This window comes from Monodelphis domestica, chromosome 5 (genome assembly GCF_027887165.1).
Source record: "Monodelphis domestica isolate mMonDom1 chromosome 5, mMonDom1.pri, whole genome shotgun sequence".
Lineage (NCBI taxonomy): Eukaryota > Metazoa > Chordata > Mammalia > Didelphimorphia > Didelphidae > Monodelphis > Monodelphis domestica.
In genome coordinates this window covers 85,720,139-85,743,842 of record NC_077231.1, presented here as the reverse complement: position 1 = coordinate 85,743,842, position 23,704 = coordinate 85,720,139, and the positions used below count along the sequence as shown (strand labels likewise).

Genomic DNA, 23,704 nt, shown 5'->3' with positions numbered 1-23,704 from the left:
ACCCAGGCTTCCAACACTGAGAGAGTGGGACTGTCTCTGTGCATCAACTTTTCCACTTAAATCTCCTTCACGCACAAGTGTCTTTGTGCACACTCATCTACCATAGATGAAAACGCACAAAGACAATCATCATCCTTGGTTACCGAGAGACTACTATTATACTAAAGGATCAGAAGGCTTGGAAAAGGATATTCTAGAAGGCAAAAAATCTAGTTTTAGAACCTAGAATCACCTATCCAGGAAAAAGGAGTATATTCTTTCAGGGGAAGAAATGATCATTAATAAACCAGAAGATTTCCAAGCATTCCTGATGAAAAGACCAGACCTAAACAGAAAATTTGATGTCCAAACAATAAGACACAAGAGAAAACTAAAAAAATGTAAATAAGAGAAAAGTTAAGGGACTCAATAAGATGAAACTGTATCTATTCCTACAAGGAAAGCTGATATTTATGATTCTTAAACTGTTTAATAGTATTAGAGCAACTAGAAGAATACACATAGACATAGGGTATGAGAGTAAGCTGATTAGGATGATATGATATGCATAAAAGAGGGGGTGAAAAAGAGAAGTACCCTGAGAGAAAAGGGAAGGGTGAGGTAGAATGTGGTAAATTATCTCACATAAAGAGGTGTGAAAAACTATTATAATGGAGGGGAGGATGTCTGGTGATGGGTAATGCTTAAACCTTACCCTCATCATAATTGGCTCAGAGTGATAATAATAAGAGCATTCAGAATATAGAATGTTCAGGTTATTCAGGCAAAGAATAGGAGGGGAATAAGATACGCAGATGAGAAACAAGTGATGGGAAGTAGAGGTTGGTAATTAAAAGCAAAACACTTGTGAGAAGGGACAGTGAAAGGAGAAATAGCAGAATCAAAAGGGAAAATAACATGCAGAAAAATAGTTGGTAATTATAACTGTGAATGTGAATGAGATGAAATAACCCATAAAACGGAAATTTATAGCAAAGTGGATTAAAACCCAGAATCTTACTATCTGTTTTTTATAAGAAAGGCATCTGAGGCAGGAAGACATACACAGAGTAAAGGTAAGGGGCTAGAGCAGAAATAATTGTTCATCATTTAAAGTAAAAAAAAAGCAGAAGTAGAAATCTTGATCTCAAAGGTAAAGCAAAAATAGATCTGATTAGAGTGCTAAAAGAGTGCCTGCCCTTTGATCCAGCTATTGCTGAGTTTGTACCCTAAAGAGATAATAGGGTAAAAGATTTGTACCAAAATATTTATAGTTGTGCTCTTTGTGGTGGCAAAAAATCGGAAACTGAGAGGATGCCCTTTGGGGAATGGTTGTACAAATTGTAGTACATGTTGGTGATGGAATACTATTTTGTGCTCAAAGGAATAATGAACTGGAGGAATTCCATGCGTACTGGAACGATCTAAAGTAATTAATGCAGAATGAAAGGAGAAGAACCAAGAGAACATTATACACAGAGACTGATACACTGTGGTTCAATCAAATGTAATGAACTTCTCTACTAGCAGCAATGCAGTGATCCAGGACAATTCTGAGGAACTTATGAGAAAGATGCTATCCACATCCAGAGAAAGACCTGCGGGAGTAGAAACACAGAAGAAAAACAACTCCTTGATCACATGGGTTGATGGGGATATGATTGTGAATATAGACTCTAAATGATCATGCTAGTGCAAATATGAATAATATGGAAATAGGTCTTGATCAATGACACATATAAAACCCAGTGGAATTGTGCATCGTCTATGGGAGAGTGTGGGTTGTAAACCTTAAAATTTCTTAGACTTATGAATGTTGGAAAGTTTCCCCATTGGGAATCTTGTGCTTGAGAAATTACCTATTGATAGTGGGAACTCTATTAGAATGTGAAACTCCTTGGTATGGGAGGATCCTTCTCCTCCCTACTTAAGACTACTTTAGGACAGAAACCTTTTGCTAAATAATGAAAAGGGCTTTGACCTAGGCTTATGAATAGAACAGGAAGTTCTTTGAGTTATGATTGATTTTAGAATTGATACAATAGAGATACTTGGAAACTTCAATCTCCACCCTACTCAGGGTAACAGGATTTAGGAAGGGCTGCTGCAAAGCTCAAGATTTAATTATTTGAGAATATGACCTTCAACAGACATGTGCAAAGGGGACAGACCTCTGGGAAGTCCTGGGTTAAGCTAGAGGCACCATTGGCACAGGGGAGACATTGACAGTGATTGGTAGATGTGAGAACTGAGGGGAGGGAACTTAGATTTTTCCTTAAAGATAGCAGGGTCTGAGGACTCAGGATGATTTGCTCTGAAGGAGGTGTTTCTCTGGAGAGAGGACTCAGGAGGGCTTGCTCTGAAGGAGGTCTGGAAGAGAGGTCTTGAAGGAGAACTCAGAGGAGGCTGGAAGGAGAACTCAGGAGGAGTCAGGAGGAGATTGTCTGGGAAGGTGAGACTGAGGTTGGAGAGATTCCCTGGAAGGTGAGACTGAGGAGGAGCTCTTGGAGACTCAGGTGGTCTTGGGAGAAGGATTTGGGGAGACTCTCCCTTTGAGGAAGGATGCTGGCCTGGTGTGATTAGAAGCCTTACCTAGACAGTTCTTGGGTGAGTGATAGAACAAACTGACTGATTTCTCTCTTAGGACTGAGGTCTAGGCCTTATTGGCTTGAGGCCCTTCATGCTTATTCCTTTCTTACTTTCTCATTTTCTATTGATTAATCAGTGTATTATTAATTAAATTTCTCTATAAAGCCCAGTTGGCTTGGGCATATTCATAATTTGGGAATATATTCCCTGGCGACCATCTTATACTAATTAAAACAAGACACTGTAGAAAACATATTTCAGCGGTCATAATTGTTATATAATTCCTTGTCTCCCAAACATTTTAATTATAACAGATTATGGCTCCCACTCTCTTATCTACAACAATTTAACCCCTCAAAACTAATTTAAATCTTACAGGGTACAGGAAAGGAAAGAACAAGGAACTTATAACCGTGGAAAAAATATTCTAAATTAATTAAATAAAAATTTCCCAAACTTAAAAAAAAGATGATTAAAAGAGATAAGAAAGAAAATTACATCTTGCTAAGATGTATATCAATAACAATATCAATATTAAATGTATGCAACAAAAGGTATAGCCTCTAAATTTGTAAAGAAGAAATTAAATGAGCTATAGGAGGAAATAGACTGTAAAACTATATTGGTGGAGAACCTCAACTTTGCCCTTTCAAATCTAGAGAAATCAAACCAAAAATAAGTAAGAAATAAAGGAAGGAAGTGAATGAAGTTTTACAAAAGTTCGGGCTCTGGGGAAAATTGAATGGAAATAGAAGGAATATATCTTTTCAGCAGTGGAAGGCATCTCCACAAAAATTTACCATGTATTAGGGAATAAGATCTTCACAACCAAATGAAGATAAGCAGAAATAATAAATGCATTCTTTTTAGATCATAATATAATAAAATTATAATAAATAAGAGTCCATGGAAAGACAAAGTAAAAATTTATGGGAAATTAAATAATCTAATGCTAAAAATGGGGAGGGCCAAAGATAAAATTATAGAAATAGTAACTTCATTAATGAGAATGACAATGAGTAGACAATATATCAAAATCTCTGGAATCTAAAAATCTAAAGCAGTAAGTACTTAGGGGAAAATTTATATGTAAACATTTATATCAATAAAATAGAGAAAAATAGATAAATTAAATGGGCATTAAACTAAAATAAAGACTAGAAAATGAACAGATGAAAAATCTCCAATTAAAGATTAAAATTGGACATTTTAAAATGAAAAGAAAATGAAATCAAAAGTAAGAGAACCATTCAACTAATAAATAAGACCCAGGGTGGGTTTTATGAAAAGACAAATAAATCAGAGCATTAGTTAATTTGATTTAAGAAAATAATAAGAAAAACAAATAATCAGTATCAAAAATGAAAAGGGAACTCACCACCAAAGAAGAGGAACTTAAAGCAATCATTAGGAACTATTTTGCCCAATTATGACAATAAACCTGAAAATCTGGGTGAAATGGATGAATACTTACAAAAATATAGATTGCCTAGATTAACAAAAGAGGAAGTAAAATATTTAAATAATCCCATCTCAGAAACAGAAATTGAACAAACTCCCCATTGAATGAACTTCCCAAGGAAAAAAAATCCTCAGTGCCAGATGGATTCACAAGTGAATTCTATCCAACATTTAAAGAACAATTAATCTCAATGCCATACAAACTATTTGGCAAAATAAGCAAAGAAGGAGTCCTATCAAATTATTTTTATGACAAAAATATGGGGCTGATACCCAAGCCAGGAAGACCAGAAATAGAGAAAGAAAAATTACAGGCCAATCTCCTTAATAAACATAGATGCAAAAATCCTAAATAAAATACTAGAAAAAAGACTACAGGAAAATATGACAAGGATTATTCACTATGACCAGGTGGGATTTATACCAGGAAAGCAAGGCTCATTTGATATTAGGAAAACCATCAGCAAAATTGACCATATCAATAATCAAACTAATAGAAATCACATCATTTTTTCAATAAATGCAGAAAAAACCTTTGACAAAATACAACACGTATTCCTATTGAAATCACTAAATAGTACCTGAATAAAAAGACCTTTTCTTAAAATAATATGTAGGATTTCTTTAAAACCATCAGCAAGTATCATCTGCAATGGGGATAAGTTAGACTCCTTCCCAGTAAGATCAGGAGTGAAACAATGATGCCATTATCACCCAATATTATTTAATATTGCACTAGAAATGCTAGCAGTAGCAATTAGAGAAGAAATTGAAGGAATTAAAGCGGGAATCAAGGGACTAAACTATCATTCTTTGTGGATGATATATGGTATACTAAGAGAATCCTAGAAAATCAACTAAAGGAGGCAATTGGGTGGCTTAGTGGATTGAGAGCCACATCTAGATATGGGAGGTCCTAGGTTCAAATGTGGAATCAGATACTTCTCAGCTGTGATCCTGGGCACGTCACTTAACCCCCATTGCCTAGCCCTTACCACTCTTCTACCTTGGAACCAATACATGATATTGGTTCTAAGGCAGAAAGTAAGAATTATGAAAAAAAACCCAAAAGAAAAAAAAAGAAAATGAACTAAAAAGCTAAAGGAAATAGTTAAAAACTTTAGCAAAATTGCAGGATAAAAAATAAACACACAAATCATCAGCATATCTATATATTTCCAATAAAACTGAGCAGCAAGAGTTAGAAAAAGGAATTCCATTTAAAATCACTCTAGACAATAGAAAATATTTGGAAATCTATCTGCCAAGACAAACATAGGAATTATATGAACACAATTACAAAACAATTTTGACACAAATAAAATAAGATCTAAACAATTGGTAAAATGTTAATTATTCATGGGTAGGAGGAGCTAATATAATAAAAAATGACAATCCTACCTAAACTAATTTACTTATTTAATGCCATACCTATCAAACTACAAAAAACTATTTTATATATGTAAAACTATAAAAATGTTTTATAGAACTATATATAATTATAGAAATAATGGGAAAATTCATCTGGAAAACAAAAGATCAAGAATATCAAGGGAACTAATAAAAACATGTGATGGATGGTGGCCTAGCAAAACTTAAACAATACTATAAAACAGTGATCATCAAAATAATCTGGTACTGGCTAAGATATAGAAGGAGGGACCAATGGAATAGATGAGGGGTAAACGACTCCAGCAATCTAGTGTTCGATAAACCCAAAGATCACAGCTTATGGGATAAGAATTCACTATTTGACAAAAAATGATGGGAAAATTTAAAAACAGAATTGCAAAAATTAGGTTTAGATCAATATCTCACATCCTCTACCAAGATAAGGTCAAAATGGGTATATGATTTAAACATAAAGAGTGATATTATAAGCAAATTAGGTGAAAATAGGATAGTTAACTGTCAGAGCTATGGAGAAGGGAAGAATTTATGACCAATGAATAATTTTGATTTTATTAAATTAAAAAGGTTTTGTACAAACAAAACCAATGAAAGCAAGATTAGGAGGGAAACAAAAAACTTGGAACAATATTAATTTATCTGATAAAGGTCTCACTTCTCAAATATATAGGGACTAAATCAAATTTATGAGTCTAAGTCATTCCCCAACTGATAAGTAGTCAAACAATATGAATAGGCAGTTTTCAGATGAAAAATTTACAGCTATTAATAATAGGAAAAAGTGCCCTAAATCACTCTTGATTAGAGAAATACAAGTTAAAACAACTCTGAAGTACCACCTCACACCTATCAGATTGACCAATGTGAAAGTAAAGGAAAATAATAAATGTTGGTGGGGATGTGGCAAAATTGGGACACTAATGCATTGCTGGTGGAGTTGTAAATGGTTCTAACCATTCTGGAAGTGTAAACCTCAAATTTCCTTAGACTTATAAATGTTGGTAATTTCACCATTGGGATATTTCATACTTGGAAAATTTCTTACTGATAGTCTATTGGAATGGGAACCCCATTGGCATGGGAGGTTCCTTCTCTTCCCTTCTTAAGATTACTTTAGGACAGAAACCCTTTGCTGAACAATGGAAAGGACTTTGACCTATGCTTAAGCATAGAACAGGAATTTCTTTGAGTCTTGATTGATTTTAGAATTGATACAATGGAGATACTTGGAATAAATCTCCACCCTATTCAGTCCTAATAGGATTGAGTAAGGGCTGCAGCCTATATCAAAATTTAATTATTCCAATCTCTACCATACTCAAGTTAACAGGATTTAGAAAGGGCTGCAACAAAGGAGTATAGATTTAATCATTTGAAAATATGACCTTCAACAGACATGTGCAAAAGCCAGAAACCTCTGGGCGGTCCTGGGTTAAGCGAGAGCCTCCATTGACAGGGAAATTGATGAAGAGTGATTGGTAGATGTGAGGACTGAGGGGAGGCAACTTGGATGGTTTCCTTAAAGATAGGAGGGTCTGGAGACTGGAGGGGGTTGGAGTTTTTGGAGTCGGTGTGGTTCCTGGGCTCTGAGGGAGCTTGCTCTGAAGGAAGCTGAAGGTGGGGGCCTCTGAGACTGTTTCTCCATTTTGGACACGTGAGTAATAGGGACTGATCTCTTTTCTTTGCCCCAGCTATCTAAGGGCTTGGGCCTTTTGGCCCAGCCTAAACAGAAGGGGTATTTAAGCCCTATTCCCTTCTCTCCCCTTTCTCTCTGAATATATATATATATATATATATATATATATATATATATATATATATATATATATATATATATATATATAATTCCTTTCTTACTCCTATTGAAATTAAACTCCAAAAAAGGCTGACGGCTGACTTGAGTTTTTCATTTAGGAATTACATAGCTGATTCCTTGGCGACCTTAAATTAATATATATATCAGTCTTTTAAAGTGATTCCCTTGTTACACTGTGGCTGACCACACGGGAGTCTAAAGAATCCTCTCAATAAAACTTTTTCCTTGCCTTTTTACTATACTGTTTCACCACTTAGTCCTTTTCTTTTTAACAAAAAACTTGGCTTAAAGACACAGCTGCTAGAACACGTGAGTATAAAAAACTTTTTCTCTTTTATCCTTAAGTTAAATTGGAATCAGAAGTTTTTTTCTTTTTCTTCCCTTTAATCTTAAGGGACAGCTGGGTAGCTCAGCGGATTGAGAGCCAGGCCTAGAGATAGAAGGTCCTGGGTTCAAATCGGACCTCAGATACTTCCCAGCTGTGTGACTCTGATAGACAGAAAACAGCTGTTTTAAATCTCAGCAACAGGACTCTAAAGTCCTGGCTGGAAGAACTGTTTCTAAATATCCTTTCCCTTAAGGAACAACTTCCTGGATTAAAAAAAAAAAACCCTGTGGAAAGTTTGTTGCTTTGCCCTGCTCCCCACGTGTTTTGTGAAATTACAAAATATACATATAAAAATGAGTACTACATTCTTTGACAATTATATGGCAGCTGAAGAAGTAGGGGCATTGAGGAATGAAGGATACCTCCAAATTTTTATATTAATAGGTACTGTCATTTTTGTACTCCTCAATACTATATTTAGAGATGAAAAAATAAAAAATATTGAGGATAAAATAAAACAAAATGAGGATAAAATAAAACAAAATGAGGATAAAATAAAACAAAATGAGGATAAAATAAAACAAAATGAGGATAAAATAGAAAATATTGAGGATAAAATAGAAAAAAAATGAGGACAAAATAGAAAATATTGAGGATAAAATAGAAAATATTGAGGATAAAATAGAAAAAATTGAGGATAAAATAGAAAAAATTGAGGATACAATAGAAAAAATTGAGGATAAAATAGGAAATATTGAGAATAAAATAGAAAAACTTGAGGATAAAATAGGAAATATTGAGAATAAAATAGGAAATATTGAGGACAAAATGGGAAATATGGAAGATAAAATAGGAAAAATTGAGGATAAAATGCAAGCCCAATTAGAAGATCTAAAAAGTTTCTTACAGGATCAATTGGCAAAAAACCACTCTACCAGAAACAGACTTGTTTCTGAACCTTTGAATGAGGAAATTTCCTTCCCTGAAATAGAGATGGAAAACACCTTCCCTATAGCCCAGTTAACAGACTGCTTCTCTCGTGTAGTGCAAATCTTGTCTGAATTTAATCCCCAAAACCCTTCCCCTGCAATCCCAGCTTCTCATGTTCCTTCTCCTACAGAAAACCAAATTCCAATGCAAGGGAGATCTTGTCCTCCTAGAGAAACCTGTCCTTGTCAAACTGACCCACAGGTGCAAAATTCAACTAGAGGCCTGTTTCCTCTAAGAGAAGTACCTGAAATAGGACGAAATGGGGATGTGGTGACTTTAAGACATAGGATACCGTTTACTCCCCAAGAAATAAATGAATTTACACGAAATATCCCCACATATGAACAAGATCCTTTTCTAGTAACAAAAAAGATGGGAGATATATTTTTTCAATATAATCCGTCTTACAAGGACGTTGAGAGCTTACTACAGGCTTTTTTAAGTGAACGTGAAAAAAATAAAATAATTGCTCATGTCAACAAAACCCGGGGGCGTAATGCAGCACATTGGCCATCTCAGGATCCCGAATGGGACTATAATAATCCTGAGGACTATCTACAACTATACCTTTGTAGAGAGGCCATCCTCACGGCCATGAAGGAATGTGCGGACAGTACAGATAAGTGGATGGAACTCGAAAAAATTAAGCAAAAGGAAAATGAAACACCCTCCAGATTTATGGACAGAATTATCGAGTTTGGGGACAGATACTTAGATTGGGACTTAAATAAAGAGAATAGTTTAAGACAAGTTAGAAGAATCTTTGTAAACAATTCTTGCAAAGTAATTAAAAATTATTTTAAAACACAATGCCCAAGATGGTCAGATATGGACCTTGAAGAATTGCGAAAAACAGCTATATATGTTTTTAAGGGAAATGAAGAAAAGGAGAAAGAGAATAATGATGACATGGAGGAAATGAAGAAAAAAATGAGATGTGTAATAGATAGGATAACTAAATTAGAAAGTGGGCATGATAATGAACCAACGACAATTGCCCCTCTCCAGAAATCCAATTATCAATCCATTACTTGCCACTTCTGTGAGAAGAAGGGCCACAAAATGATGGAATGTAGAACCTTTCTTAAGATGTTTGGAAGGAATACACAGTTTAATAATGGTTTTAGAAATAATAACTATAGAAATTATGATAATGGTTATAGAAACCAGAATTTTAGAAATTATAATAATGACTATGGAAATAACTATAATGAATATAGAAATAAGAACTTTAGAAACCAGAATTATAGAAATAGGAATTGGGAATTTAATGACAATGCTCAAATCGAAGAAAATTTTAATGATAATACTCAACAATATATGAGAAATGGCGCTCGTCCAAAAATTACTCGAGGTACTAATGACCCTCAGAAAGGTGCCCTTCAGGGGGGTGCCCAAGGAATATCCCAAACACAATGATGGTGCCTGGGGGGGGCTGAGGCACAGGAATCAGAGGATACAACCTTTGATTTCCCAGACCCTGATGTCCTACTACCCGTTGTCCCTATCCACTGCCCTCCCCATACTAATGAACCCCATGTTACCTTAAAAGTGGGTAACACCTATTATGATTGTCTATTAGACACCGGAGCTTCCTGGTCTGTATTAAAGAGAACACCTGATTTACAATGTTATTCTATTGGCTCAGAGAATGTAATGGGATAACCCAAAGAGTTAAAAGACTTCCTCCTAGAATGGTGTCTGTAGGACCCCTAGAGGTACAACACTCCTTCCTTTTGATGCCTGACTCCCCTTTAAATTTGCTGGGGAGGGACCTTCTATGCAAACTCAGAGCCACAATAACCTGCTCCCCAGATGGCTCATTATCATTAGAAGTACCAGAGGAATCTTTAAAATTACTCCCTGTACTTCTCTCAGAAAACCAGGAGGCAAAAGAACCTTCCATTTTTGAAATACCTAAAGATATACCGGAGTCTCTTTGGGCCACATCTTCTTCTGATGTAGGCTTACTTAAATCTGCTGTTCCTGTGCAGATAAAAAATAAATCTAGCCCACCTCCTTCTATCCCTCAGTATCCCCTCTCAAAGGAGGCAATTGAGGGTATTACACCAGTTATTAACTCATTAATAGAAAAGGGAATAATAATCCCTTGCAAATCTGAATACAACACGCCCATCCTGCCAATTAAAAAACCAAAAAAAGGACCCGATGGCAAACACATCTATAGATTCGTACAGGATCTAAGGGCAGTGAATAATCACGTTATAAAGAGACACTCCGTAGTTTCTAACATACATACTATTATTTCATCTATTCCTAGCACAGCTACATACTTTACAGTAGTAGACTTGTGTTCAGCTTTCTTTTCCATACCAATACATGAAAACTCCAGGCATATTTTTGCTTTCACCTGGAAGGGCTCACAATATACCTGGTGTCGGCTGCCACAGGGTTATGTCGAAAGTCCGAGCTTATTTGAGCAAATTTTGAGCCAAGACATAGACAATATAACATTTAAAAATAGCAAATTAATCAAATATGTAGATGATCTACTCTTGGCTTCAACAGATGCAGAAACATGTCAAGAAGATAGCAAACACCTTCTTTTGGAATTGCACAAAAGAGGACATAAAATCTCTAAGGATAAAGTTCAATGGTGTCTCCAAAAAGTAGAATACTTGGGATTCATCGTGACTGCGGGTGCTCGTTATATTTCTCCAAAACGAATTGAGAACATTCAAAAATTGAGTGCTCCTACCACTAAGAAACAGCTGAGAGCAATTTTAGGAGCAACAGGGTTTTGTAGACAATGGATTCCTTGCTATGGGGAAATCACTAAACCCCTTATAGCATTAACAAAGGATTTGGTTCCTGAACCCCTCAAATTAGAGCCTGAACACTTGTCAGCTCTAACAGATCTGAAAAAGGCTATCATGTCTGCCCCTGCTCTAGGCATCCCAGATTACAACAAGCCATTTACTTTATATGTGCATGAGCGAAGAGGAGTAGCCTCTGGTGTGTTAACTCAGACTTTGGGACCTTCTCAGCACCCAATTGCTTATTATTCTGCCCAACTAGACCCAGTAGCAGCAGGAGCACCACCATGCCTTAGAGGAGTAGCTGCTACAGCCTTACTAGTAACAAAAACCGTTAATTTAGTATTGGGATGTCCATTAACAATAATGTGCCCACATGAGATTGAAGCATTATTGGTAAAACATAGAACACAGGCATTCTCGGATCAGAGAATTACAAGGTATGAAATAACCTTATTAAATAGTGAAAATATTACCTTGAAATGCTGTTCAACTCTTAACCCTGCCACCTTGCTTCCAGATTTACCCACTTCAGGAGAACCACTACATAACTGTGAAACATTAGTGTCCATGGCAGAAAAGCCTCGAGATAATCTCTTGGACACTCCCTTAGACAATGCAGATCTGATTTTATTTACCGATGGTTCCTCTTTTATGAGGGATGGCATACGTTACACTGGAGCTGCCGTAGTCTCAGAATTTGCCACTGAATGGTCAGCTTCACTACCTTCTAACATTAGCGCTCAAGGAGCAGAACTCATAGCTCTAAAACAAGCTTGTATAATTGCCAAGGATAAAAAGGCAACAATTTATACGGATTCTAGATATGCTTTCGGCATTTGTCACTCAGTCGGGATGCTATGGCTCCAAAGAGGATTTTTAACCTCAGCTGGAAAATCCATAGCTAATGCAGAAATTATTAATGAAGTTCTTTCTGCTCTCAAACTGCCTAAAGCCCTAGCTGTAGTTCATTGCTCTGCCCATACAGGTGGCTCTGACCCTGTCTCTAGAGGAAATGACCGAGCAGATGCCGCTGCAAAACTAGCAGCCATAGAAGGACCTGGATTAATTTTAACATTAACAACCACTGATAATTTAAATTTATCACTCTCCTATAATGAAAAGGAAGTGGAAAAATGGAAACAAAAATTTAAAGCAAAACAAATTAATGGAGTATGGGTGTCATCTGAAGGAAAACCCCTGCTCCCTAGAAGTTTCTATAACCAAATTTGCCAATCTATTCATAAAAATGGTCATTTTGGCACCCAGGGCATCGTGGACTCTGTCAAGAGAGTATGGATAGCCCCTGGTATAACTACTGTAGCCTCTAAAGTATGTTCAGCCTGCCCCATTTGCCAGGCATATAACCAACATGCATATTGTGGAAAAGCCTTTGGGGGACGTCCTCTGGCTTACACACCTTTTGAACATCTACAGATAGATTTCATTACAATGCCAAAAGCTGGACGTTATAAATTTTGTCTAGTAATTGTAGATCAACTAACCAGATGGCCGGAAGCATTTCCTACGACCCGAGCCACAGCAGATTTTGTTGCAAAGATACTTTTAAAAGAAATTATTCCTCGTTTTGGCCTACCAGCACGTATTGACTCCGATAGAGGGAGTCATTTTACCGATTCTGTCTTAAATCAAATATATTCTTGCTTGGGGATAACTCCAAAATTCCATGTTCCATATCACCCCCAGAGCTCAGGCCAAGTGGAGAGGATGAATAAAGAACTTAAGACTATGATTGGCAAATTATGCACTGAGACCCATTTAAAATGGCCTGAAATTCTCCCTCTGGCCCTATTTTATCTTAGAAGCAGGCCTAGAGGAGACTTACATATTTCACCATTTGAGATGCTTTTTGGACATCCACCTATACAGGCTAAGCCTTTCTCCCCGGCTTATACATCGCTATTAGGGGGAGATATTACTATTGCTTCCTATATACAGGAGTTACAGCACAAACTACGTGAACTTCATGAATCCGGAGCTACAGTACAAGCTGGACCATTAGACTTTTCTCTGCATGACCTGAACCCAGGAGATAAAGTTTATATCAAGAATTTCAAGTGACCTGGAGCAACTGAACCTTCATGGGAAGGACCATTCCAAATATTATTAACTACTCCAACATCTATAAAGATTGGAGAAAGAGACTCTTGGATTCACTGCTCACATGTGAAGAAAGCATCTTCTGCTGAGACTGATTAACTCTATCTTATCATATGAATTGTGACTCTATCTTATCATAAGAATTGGAGATAATAATCCATAGACAAATGGATGCTGGTTTTTTTTCTTTCAAGAATATATTGAATTACTGATTTTTTTTCTTATTTTTTCTTATTTCTTTTCTTTTATTTTTTATCAGAATATTTGATTTTTTTCTCATTTTTTGTACTGAAGGTACACATAATTAATATTAATATTTTTCCCCTGCAGTAATACAAGTTAATATATATACTCTTGCTATAATATCAATATTTGCCTAAAAGCTTTAAACTATGGGAACCTGCCATTTATTGATAAAATATTATAGGACTGTGATTAATGTTTGTGTCTGATTCCAGGAAAAGGGATAAAAACAAGGAGCACAGACTAAACCTGAATAGTGCCAATAGAGCACACAAGAAATATTAAAGTGAGACTCAAGGTTGCGACGCTTAACTTATGTTTAAGTCGTAGGACTTCCTTGTATCTACACTCCTTTTGAAGTACTCAAACAAGTACAAAGCTTGACTATCATGCTGGCTCCCTATATCTCTGAAGGAAAAAAATCAGACAAGGGAATGACATTTCCCCATCAAAATAGAATTCTAATTCTTTCCTTCTTATATTATGGCAATTTCCTGTAGTCTTGGCTACAAATGGCTAAGTGAAATATTACTGCATTCTGTCCTACATACTTGTGGGATAGAAATTACTTTAAATTGGACCTATACAAGGTCTATTTTGAATTTTTCTTATGTTTTTGATTATTTTTCTATTCTTTTGATAATTGACACATATACCCCCATAACTGAACATTGCATTCTGAGCTAAACTTGATATTTTTTTTAAATACTTACTTCAGGGGGGATTGTTTTTTAATTTAAAATCTAAGAATTTTTGAATTTTTTTTGTTTGAGATTATATTTTTATAAAAATCCAAGACTTTTGTTTAAGATTTTACTGTTATAAAAAATTCAAAGACTTTGATTTTGTTTGAGAAAAGATCTTCAAGAAAGAAGCTTGAAACTTTTATATCCAGAGAATGAACTGTTGCAGAAAGATGCCGAAAACCTACACTTCATCAAGAAGATCAAGAATGAACTTTGGATGTGATTGATTGGACTGAACTTTTGATTGAACATTTATTGTAACATTTATGCCAAAAGGGACTGCCCCTGATTTGGCTTTCTGTCAATGCACCTAGCAAACATTGGTTTTGCTTTCTTTTCTTTTTCTATTTCCTCTCTCACTATTCTAATTTCTCCGAGAAAATTGAATATTGTGTATATCTTTAGTTAGAAGTGAATTTAGAACTACAAAATGATTATGTTAAATGATCAATGGGGAGACTAGTCTCCCAATGATCATCAGGGGGGATTGTAAACCTCAAATTTCCTTAGACTTATAAATGTTGGTAATTTCACCATTGGGATATTTCATACTTGGAAAATTTCTTACTGATAGTCTATTGGAATGGGAACCCCATTGGCATGGGAGGTTCCTTCTCTTCCCTTCTTAAGATTACTTTAGGACAGAAACCCTTTGCTGAACAATGGAAAGGACTTTGACCTATGCTTAAGCATAGAACAGGAATTTCTTTGAGTCTTGATTGATTTTAGAATTGATACAATGGAGATACTTGGAATAAATCTCCACCCTATTCAGTCCTAATAGGATTGAGTAAGGGCTGCAGCCTATATCAAAATTTAATTATTCCAATCTCTACCATACTCAAGTTAACAGGATTTAGAAAGGGCTGTAACAAAGGAGTATAGATTTAATCATTTGAAAATATGACCTTCAACAGACATGTGCAAAAGCCAGAAACCTCTGGGCGGTCCTGGGTTAAGCGAGAGCCTCCATTGACAGGGAAATTGATGAAGAGTGATTGGTAGATGTGAGGACTGAGGGGAGGCAACTTGGATGGTTTCCTTAAAGATAGGAGGGTCTGGAGACTGGAGGGGGTTGGAGTTTTTGGAGTCGGTGTGGTTCCTGGGCTCTGAGGGAGCTTGCTCTGAAGGAAGCTGAAGGTGGGGGCCTCTGAGACTGTTTCTCCATTTTGGACACGTGAGTAATAGGGACTGATCTCTTTTCTTTGCCCCAGCTATCTAAGGGCTTGGGCCTTTTGGCCCAGCCTAAACAGAAGGGGTATTTAAGCCCTATTCCCTTCTCTCCCCTTTCTCTCTGTATATATATATATATATATATATATATATATATATATATATATATATATATAATTCCTTTCTTACTCCTATTGAAATTAAACTCCAAAAAAGGCTGACAGCTGACTTGAGTTTTTCATTTAGGAATTACATAGCTGATTCCTTGGCGACCTTAAATTAATATATATATCAGTCTTTTAAAGTGATTCCCTTGTTACAGAAGGCAATTTGGAATTATGCCCAAAGGGCTTTAAAAGAATGTATATCTTTTGATTCAGCAATACCACTACTAGATCTATATCCCAAAGAGATTAAAAAATGGACATGGACCTGTTTGCACAAAAATATTTATAGTTGTACTTTCTGTGGTGGCAAAAAATTGGAAACTGAGGAGCTTCCCCTAGATTGGGGAATGGCTGAACAAATTGTGATATATAAAGGTGATGGAATACAATTGTGCCATAAGGAATGATGAAGCTGTTGATTTCTGTAAGAACTAAAAAGCTCTATATTAACTGATGTGAAGTGAAATAAGCAGAACCAGGGAAACATTATACAGAGTAACTGAAACACTGTGGGATGATCAATGTAATAGACTATGCTACTAACTGCAAAACAACGATCCGGGACAGTTCTGAAGGACTTATGAAAAGGAATGATTATTTATACCTAGGGAAAGAACTCTTGGAGTAGAATGCAGAAGAAAACACAGGCTTTATCACTTGTTTATTTGGGTATAGGATTTAGGGTTTTGGTCTTAGAAGATTACTCTCTTACAAAAATGAAAAATATGGAAACGGGTTTTGAATGATAATATATGCAAAACTCAGTGGAACTGCTTGCCAACTCTGGGTGAGGGGAGGGAATAGGAGAGGGACACAACACAAATCACATAACATTGGAAAACTTATGTGTAAATTTGTCACTGGAATAAAATAAAGAAAATTTTAAACAATTAAATTTAATTTAAAAAGAAATAAGAACATTGTACACAGGAACAGTAATATGGTATGATGATCAGTTGTGAAAACTTGGCTACTGTCATCAATGCAATGATCTGGGACAATTCTGACAGGGCATGCTACCCACCTCCAGAGAAAGAAGTGTTGAAGTCAGATAGATGCAGGTAAAGGCATTTATCTTTCACATCAGTGTATTTATGATTTTATTTTGGAGTTTGGGTTTTGTATGAGTGTGCTTTTACAATAATAACCAATACAGAACTGTATTTTGCCTGATAAATTTATAAGCAAATGCTTTTGTCAAATCTTGCTGTGGGAACAGAGAGAAGGGAAAACATTTTGCCCCAGGGCTCTGAGTTGTAGAGAATGGCAGCTTAAGACAAAAGTAATTCAGGCTATCTAGTTCTACAACAGTTGTATTGGGTTGGGTCTTAGGCAACAGCACTGAATGACATGTGTATGATATGTAGGGTTATTCAGGAAGGACTTGTCACAATTCCAGGATCACGGATGGAAGGGACCTTGAAGATCAACTAATTGAACTCTTTCATTTTACAAATGAAGTAACTGTCATCCAGGGAAGTGAAGTGAGATCTCTGAGATCATTCAGGGGGTAAACTTCAGAGGTTAGATTTGAACCTGGCTCCTCAGACTCAGACTATGGTCTGTTTTCTTTCTACTACAAGCAACTTAAAAAGATCTCTTATGTTCACAACTCTACCCTTAACAACTACCCCTCTCTCAGTTGTATCCCTGCTATGAATATTTCAGAAATGAATAATTCAGTACATGATGGCTCAGTGGCCCGCACTTACTTTTGTCCAGCTTCTCCTTGGCCTGCACAAGGTCCATATTTGTAAGCATAAACCAGGCGAGGGATGAAGTCAGATGTTATGGCTATGACAAATGCATTTGTGATCACAGAGAGTATCCCAATTCCTTCAAGAATTCCATACCAGATACCTAAGCCCCCCAAAAACAAATATATGTATTTAGTTAGCTCTAGGAACAACAATCTCTTAAGCAAGATTACATTATTGTCATCATTCTTCGTATTCTTTTTGTTTTGCAAGGCTCTTTCTGCCCTCAAAGAGTTTACAGTCTACAAGAAATTGTCTAAATCATGTTTTGAGGAACAATTTCTGTTGCAGCCATCACTATTTGAAGTTCCCTTTCATTGTGCTATAATACTATAATACTAATATTTTGTTTATTTTCTTTTTTTAAGCTATAAAGATTAAAATAGCAGTAAGACCTTTGAGACAACTTGTAGATGCTTCTTGGCCAACAAAATGAGCAGTGTCTTAAATGTCCAATTGACAGCATCATTTCTTCTTTCAGGCTATTATTTTCCAGAACAACAATAATAATGACTTCTATAATGCTTTGAAGTCTGCCAAGTGCTTTATATTCAGTGTCTCAACTGGCCTTCCCAACAGCCTTAGGAGGCAAGTATCTCTATTTTCTTTCTTTTAAAGATGATGAAATGAACTGGAGGCTTAGAGACACTAAATGACTTTCTTCCCTCTGAGGCTAGCAGAACAAATATAAACATTTCTCTACATGACATCCCTCCAAATACTTGAAGACAGATACTACATCATCCTGGAGTCTTCTATTTTATCTAATGAGTCAGGTTACCTCTCACTTCAACAACAAGAAAGAATATTTTTACATTGGCAACCACAGATTCATTTTCAACCCAGTGTAGAAAAAACAGTGTAAAAAAACCCAGTGTAAAAAAACCAAAACAAAAACACGTCGTAAGGTTTGCTATTTCTATTTTAATTTCCAAGTCCACAATGCCTCAACTTCTACCATGCATACATACACACATTTCCCCCACCTTACCTATGTCTTTGGCTCTAGAAGCTAAAGGTCGCCTCCACTGAGTCACAAATTTGTATGCATCCAGGCGGATTTCAATAATATTGTTCAGTAAGGCCAGGAGTGGTGCCAAGGGGAAGGCTGCGACAAAGATAGTGGTGAAGCCAAACTGAAGAACTAGAAAAGGGAAAAGAAAAAAAAATTACCAAAATCATGGGTTTCCACCCACCCTTCCCTAAAGCTAAACAGTGGCTATCAAATACTATTAGAGCCTTCCTTGTTTTCAATAAGAGAGATTAAAAGGGATCTTTTCCCAATGAGCAATTTAACAAGTATTTATTAAGCACCTACTGTGTGCAAGTATCAGGGCTAGGGAGATCAAAACACAAAAATGAATCCATCTTTGCTGTTTGGGAGTTTATATTTTATGGAGCAGTATGATTTCAAGTAATGCAAATAGATATCTGAACTATAGTTTGTGAACTAAAACAACTAGTTAAGAGTTTTAAAGGGTAAAAGAAGACAATTTCACTTTTTTCTTTTTTAGTCATCTAGGCAACAGACAAGTAGAATGACCTTTCCCCTTCCAATTGTTTCACTTTTGGCCCTTCTCATCAATCTTGTCATGATAAAAAAATTAGTAAAAGAAGCTAATTTTTCCAGTTGGATAGAAAATTGGGATGGGGAAAGGGCTCTATTTCTAACAATAAAAGTGTGTGAGATAGAATTCAGGGTATTATTCTCAGTGTCGGTTTATTCTCCAATATTTTTAGGACCACAGTTAGATTTAGTACTTCCCCTTGGAATAAAACTTTCTTCGATAAAATATTTGTCCTGTGTGCTCTAAATTTCAAAGACCTAAGGTGGCTTATCTTGTCTGGAGGCAGCCTTCAGATACAATAGGAACAAAATCTCCCCATCTAAGAATAATCTACAACTCAGTAACTTTCTTGAAGATATCATGTTCCCTTGCATAGGTATACATTGTCCTTTCTCAAGCCCTACCTTACAGTCTCTTAAGACAGAGCCTGGAAGTCAAGAATCTGATAAGATGAATCTGAGGGGAAGAAGGGAGGATAATTAGGGAAGAGGGGGTAGTTTTCTTTCGTGATTAGAAATCCTATAAATTGTTCTTTTGAATTTGATGCTTTGGCATCTCTGTGCATCCTAAGTTGGGGATGTCCCCTTTTCGTGAAAGGTACAATAAATTGCTATCTTGTACTGGGGTTTCTTGACTCTAGAGAATTGTGTTATTTGTGAGAAGGGGGATCCACCATTCATGACCCTGTCCCACACAACAGGAATAATGTTCAATATAAATGAGAGAAAAAGGCTACTTGGAGAATGAGGGCCCTTGGTAGGCATGTTTCCATGGCAACAACAGTTACTTAAAATATGAAAAAAACATAGTGGCTTGGTTGATTTTGGTCTACATGACACTAAAGAATGGGATTGATGGAGATTTTTCTGAAACTGAATTCTAGTTAGCCATTTTATCAATTATACTGATCAACAATTTTGGTGCAGCATAGAGAATTCAATCTAACATTTATTGTATCTTTGAAACTCAGCCAAACAAAGGCATTGTGCTAAGTGTAGTAGAATTAGGAACAAGAATAAGACATGGGGATTATGCTCAAGGAACTTACAATATGATAGGAGAATTATTAGATATATGGACATCAAGTGCTATTTTTTGCCATTATTTGCCAATAAGAGCAAGAGAGGTCTACCTAAGTGCTATGAAAAATTTGACAGGGAAATAGTTGCATCCAGCTTAGAAAATCAGAGCTTGAAAGAAGGAAAAGATTTCAGCCAGTAAGAATTGGGGAGGGAAAGATGGAAAGGTAGAAAGTTTATTCTTTGCACTGGTAATGGCATGAACAAATACATGAATATAGGAGAAAGGAAGACAAGTAAAGAGGAATGGTGAGTAGTCCAACTGGGCTCTCATGTTAGAGTATGCAAAGGAGAGTAATGTGTGATGAGGCTGGAAAGTTATATTGGGACCAGACTGTGGAGAGCCTTGGATACTTAAGAATTTATAGTTCATTTATTAGGTAAGGGAGTCATTGATGATTACTAATCATATTATATATTCAATATAGCTACTTGTACATTAGAAATGTGAATCAGATAGAGGTGTGAAAGATGAGTTACAGGAAGGTAGCTTGAAGAAAAGAACATTAATTAGGAACCTATAGCAAAAGTTCAGGAAAGAGGATAAGACTCTGAAGTAGGGTAGTGTCATTGGAGATGGAATGGATAAGACATGAATTTAAATTTCCAGAGGTCTTGTAGGGCTTGGAAATAGGATCTGGTATGAGATAAGGATGATTTGAAGACTGATATATCAAGTCTTGGAAACTAGAATGAGGATGGAGTCATTAATAGTAATAAAGAATTTAGGGAAAGGCAGATGAGTAGGGAAGATGATAAGTTGAGTTTTGGAAACATTGAGTATGAGGTGCTAGCAGATCATCAAGGTAGAGATATATGGTCAATCAATCATTCAACATTTATTAAACATGATTGTAAGGCACTATGCTAAGGGGTGAGAGTACAAATACAAATGTGAAATAATCCCTGTCCTCAAGGAACTTGGATCCTTAATAGAGGAAACAACAGATACATATGTGAGTATAGCAATTATATGCAAAATAAAGACAAGACCAAACACAAACATGAAAAAATTCTGATTCAGAGGAGATCTCTGTGGTCACAGTCATACTCATATCTAAACAAGAATGTCCCCTTTAAATATAATGGACAAGTTGTTATCCACTGTTAGCTAAAAGACTTCCAGTGTGGACAAACCTAATGCCTTCCTAATGCAGCCCATCCCATTTTTTGCTGTTGTTTAGTCATTTTTTTTTAGTCAGGTCCAACTGTTTGTGACCCCTTTGGGGTTTTCTTGGCAAAGATACTGGAATGGTTTGCCATTTCCTCCTCTATCTCCTTTGACAGATAAGGAAACTAAGTCAAATGGGGTCAGGTGGCTTGCCCAAGATCACATACCAAATAAGGGCCAGATTTGAATTCATTTTTTTAAACTCTTCCCTTCCATCTTAGAATTAATACTGTGTATTGGTTCCAAGGCAGAAGAGTAGTAAGGGCTGAGCAAGGGGGGTTAAGTGACTTGTCCAGAGTCACACAGCTAGGAAGTATCTGAGGCCAGATTTGAACCTGGGACCTCCCATTTCTAGACCTGGCTCTAAATCCACTGAGTTGCCCAACTGTCTTCAATTTAAATTCTTTTTAAAGAAAATTCTAATCATTTTGTAAACTTTCATTTTATCAGGTCTTAAATTTGTCCTCTTTAAACTCTGGACCATTACTACTAGTTCTGTTCTCTAGGGGCCTAACAGAACAAATTTAATCCCTCTTCAGCCCTTCAAAGTCAAAGAATTTGTTCTACTTCCCAATATCTATCCCCTGCTGCCCTCATATCTTTACTTCTTCATGGGAAATATTAACAGCAAAGAAATAAATGATCATAGATCCTTGATTTAAAAAATCATCTAGTCCAACTCCTCAATATACATATATGGAGACTGAGACCCATACAAGTTAAATATCTTCTTTAAGCTATGTCCTTCAGTTCAGCATTTCTTTAACTGCACAACACTTCACGTCCATTCTTGGTGTCTGACTAATTCTCACAATGCATGAACATGAAGTCCTTTACCTTCTTCGTTGCTCTCCTGCTTATCACTGCATTTCTAAATGATGGCAGACCAAACACTATGGTCCTTTTCACGGAAACTCATGTACCAAAGTTTCTAGTCTTTTAATAATTGAAGTTTTCTTCTTCCAGAAACTCTCTGGCTAGTCAATGTCTGCCTTAAAATAAATTACCTAGGACTGAGCCTAAAATCTGAGCATGTTCTGACACCTAGATTATCATCTTTCTTTTTCTTGACATTATATGCTAATTTTGGTTTGAAATCTTGTTTTTGGTGCCAGAACATTTTGCTAATATCTTGAAATTGTTTTAAATTAATTCAGTATTTAATATATAGGAATTAATATGTTTGAGAAAGCTTTAATTACATATGGGTTTGATGCATGAAATGATAAAATCTCTGAAATTTTAATTATCTTGTTTATTTCAGGGATGTCTCTGTTACAGATTGATTGACTGGCATTTCATCTCACTGACTGCTTGTTTGTCTTGCTATATTTTTTGAAAGAACTTAATGACCTTTTTATGAAATTTTGTATACTTGATCTATATTAGATTACTTCATAAATAGAATTTATATTTCCTTCTGCCGACTTGAAACATAATAACAAAGAAGTTTTTCAAATGGGTAAAAACTTCTATAATTTTTATATTTCCATGAAATTTGGTACATTGAGAGAAATTATAAATATCATAAGATTCATAGTAATAAAATTTTGATTTGTAAGACCCCTTAGAGGTTTATCATTTTATAAATAAGGAAGCTGAGTCTTCAAAAATTTAACTTCTCCATGATCACAAAATTCATATCAGAGACGGAATTTGAACTTGGGACTTCTAGATTCTAAATATAAGATTCTATCTGCTTTATTAAAAATTGTGACTTTACTTGGAATCCTCGCACTATTTAGCAGAAAAAAAACCTAGTTCCTTCCCCTTTCAAACTTTAAATTCCATTAGTCCAAAGATTATGCCTTATCTGACTTTGTTTCTCAGTGCATAGTAGTTGGTTAATAAATAGTTGCTGAAGAATGAATGGTCAAATCGATGAGTACAAAATGAAAAGGAATAAGCAAACTGGAAAATTGTGGTTTGAATATGTCCAGTGTTTCTTTTAGTTATGTAAGAAGCAAAGATATAGGAAACCTCATGGACTCATGTTTAATAAATGTGGTTTCAATTAAAGAGAAGTCCCAGGTGAAGGAACTCCCTCTACCAATGGCAACTTAAAGTCATAAAAAGTTGTCTGGGGGCAACAAATAGGTTCAGTCACTTGCCCTGGCTCACTCAAGTTATATTTGTCAAAGGAAGACTAGAAGCCAGGTCTTCCTAGTTTCAAGGCCAGATCTCACTCTATCACACCATACTGCTTATTTAACACATGCTAATTTAAAAATGGTTAAGGTTGGGTCTGCATGAGAATGTAGTGGACAAATGAAACTGATAATAAAGTACAGTTCAGTTGGATGCTTGAGATCTTTCTGCATGATGCACC

At 35.9% G+C, this 23,704-nt stretch overlaps 1 protein-coding gene across 2 annotated transcripts in view; it reads right to left on the bottom strand.

Moving 5' to 3' along the window:
• The window catches only part of ANO4 (anoctamin 4), a 475,191-nt gene that overhangs the window by 42,787 nt on the left and 408,700 nt on the right, over window positions 1–23,704 (bottom strand). For both annotated transcript variants that reach the window (XM_007503277.3, XM_007503279.3), the window contains 2 exons: window positions 18,549–18,701; window positions 17,513–17,660 (listed from right to left, as the gene is read on the bottom strand). In XM_007503277.3, coding sequence (XP_007503339.1) covers window positions 17,513–17,660; window positions 18,549–18,701 — 301 coding nt within the window. The remainder of the gene's footprint in view (window positions 1–17,512; window positions 17,661–18,548; window positions 18,702–23,704) is intronic.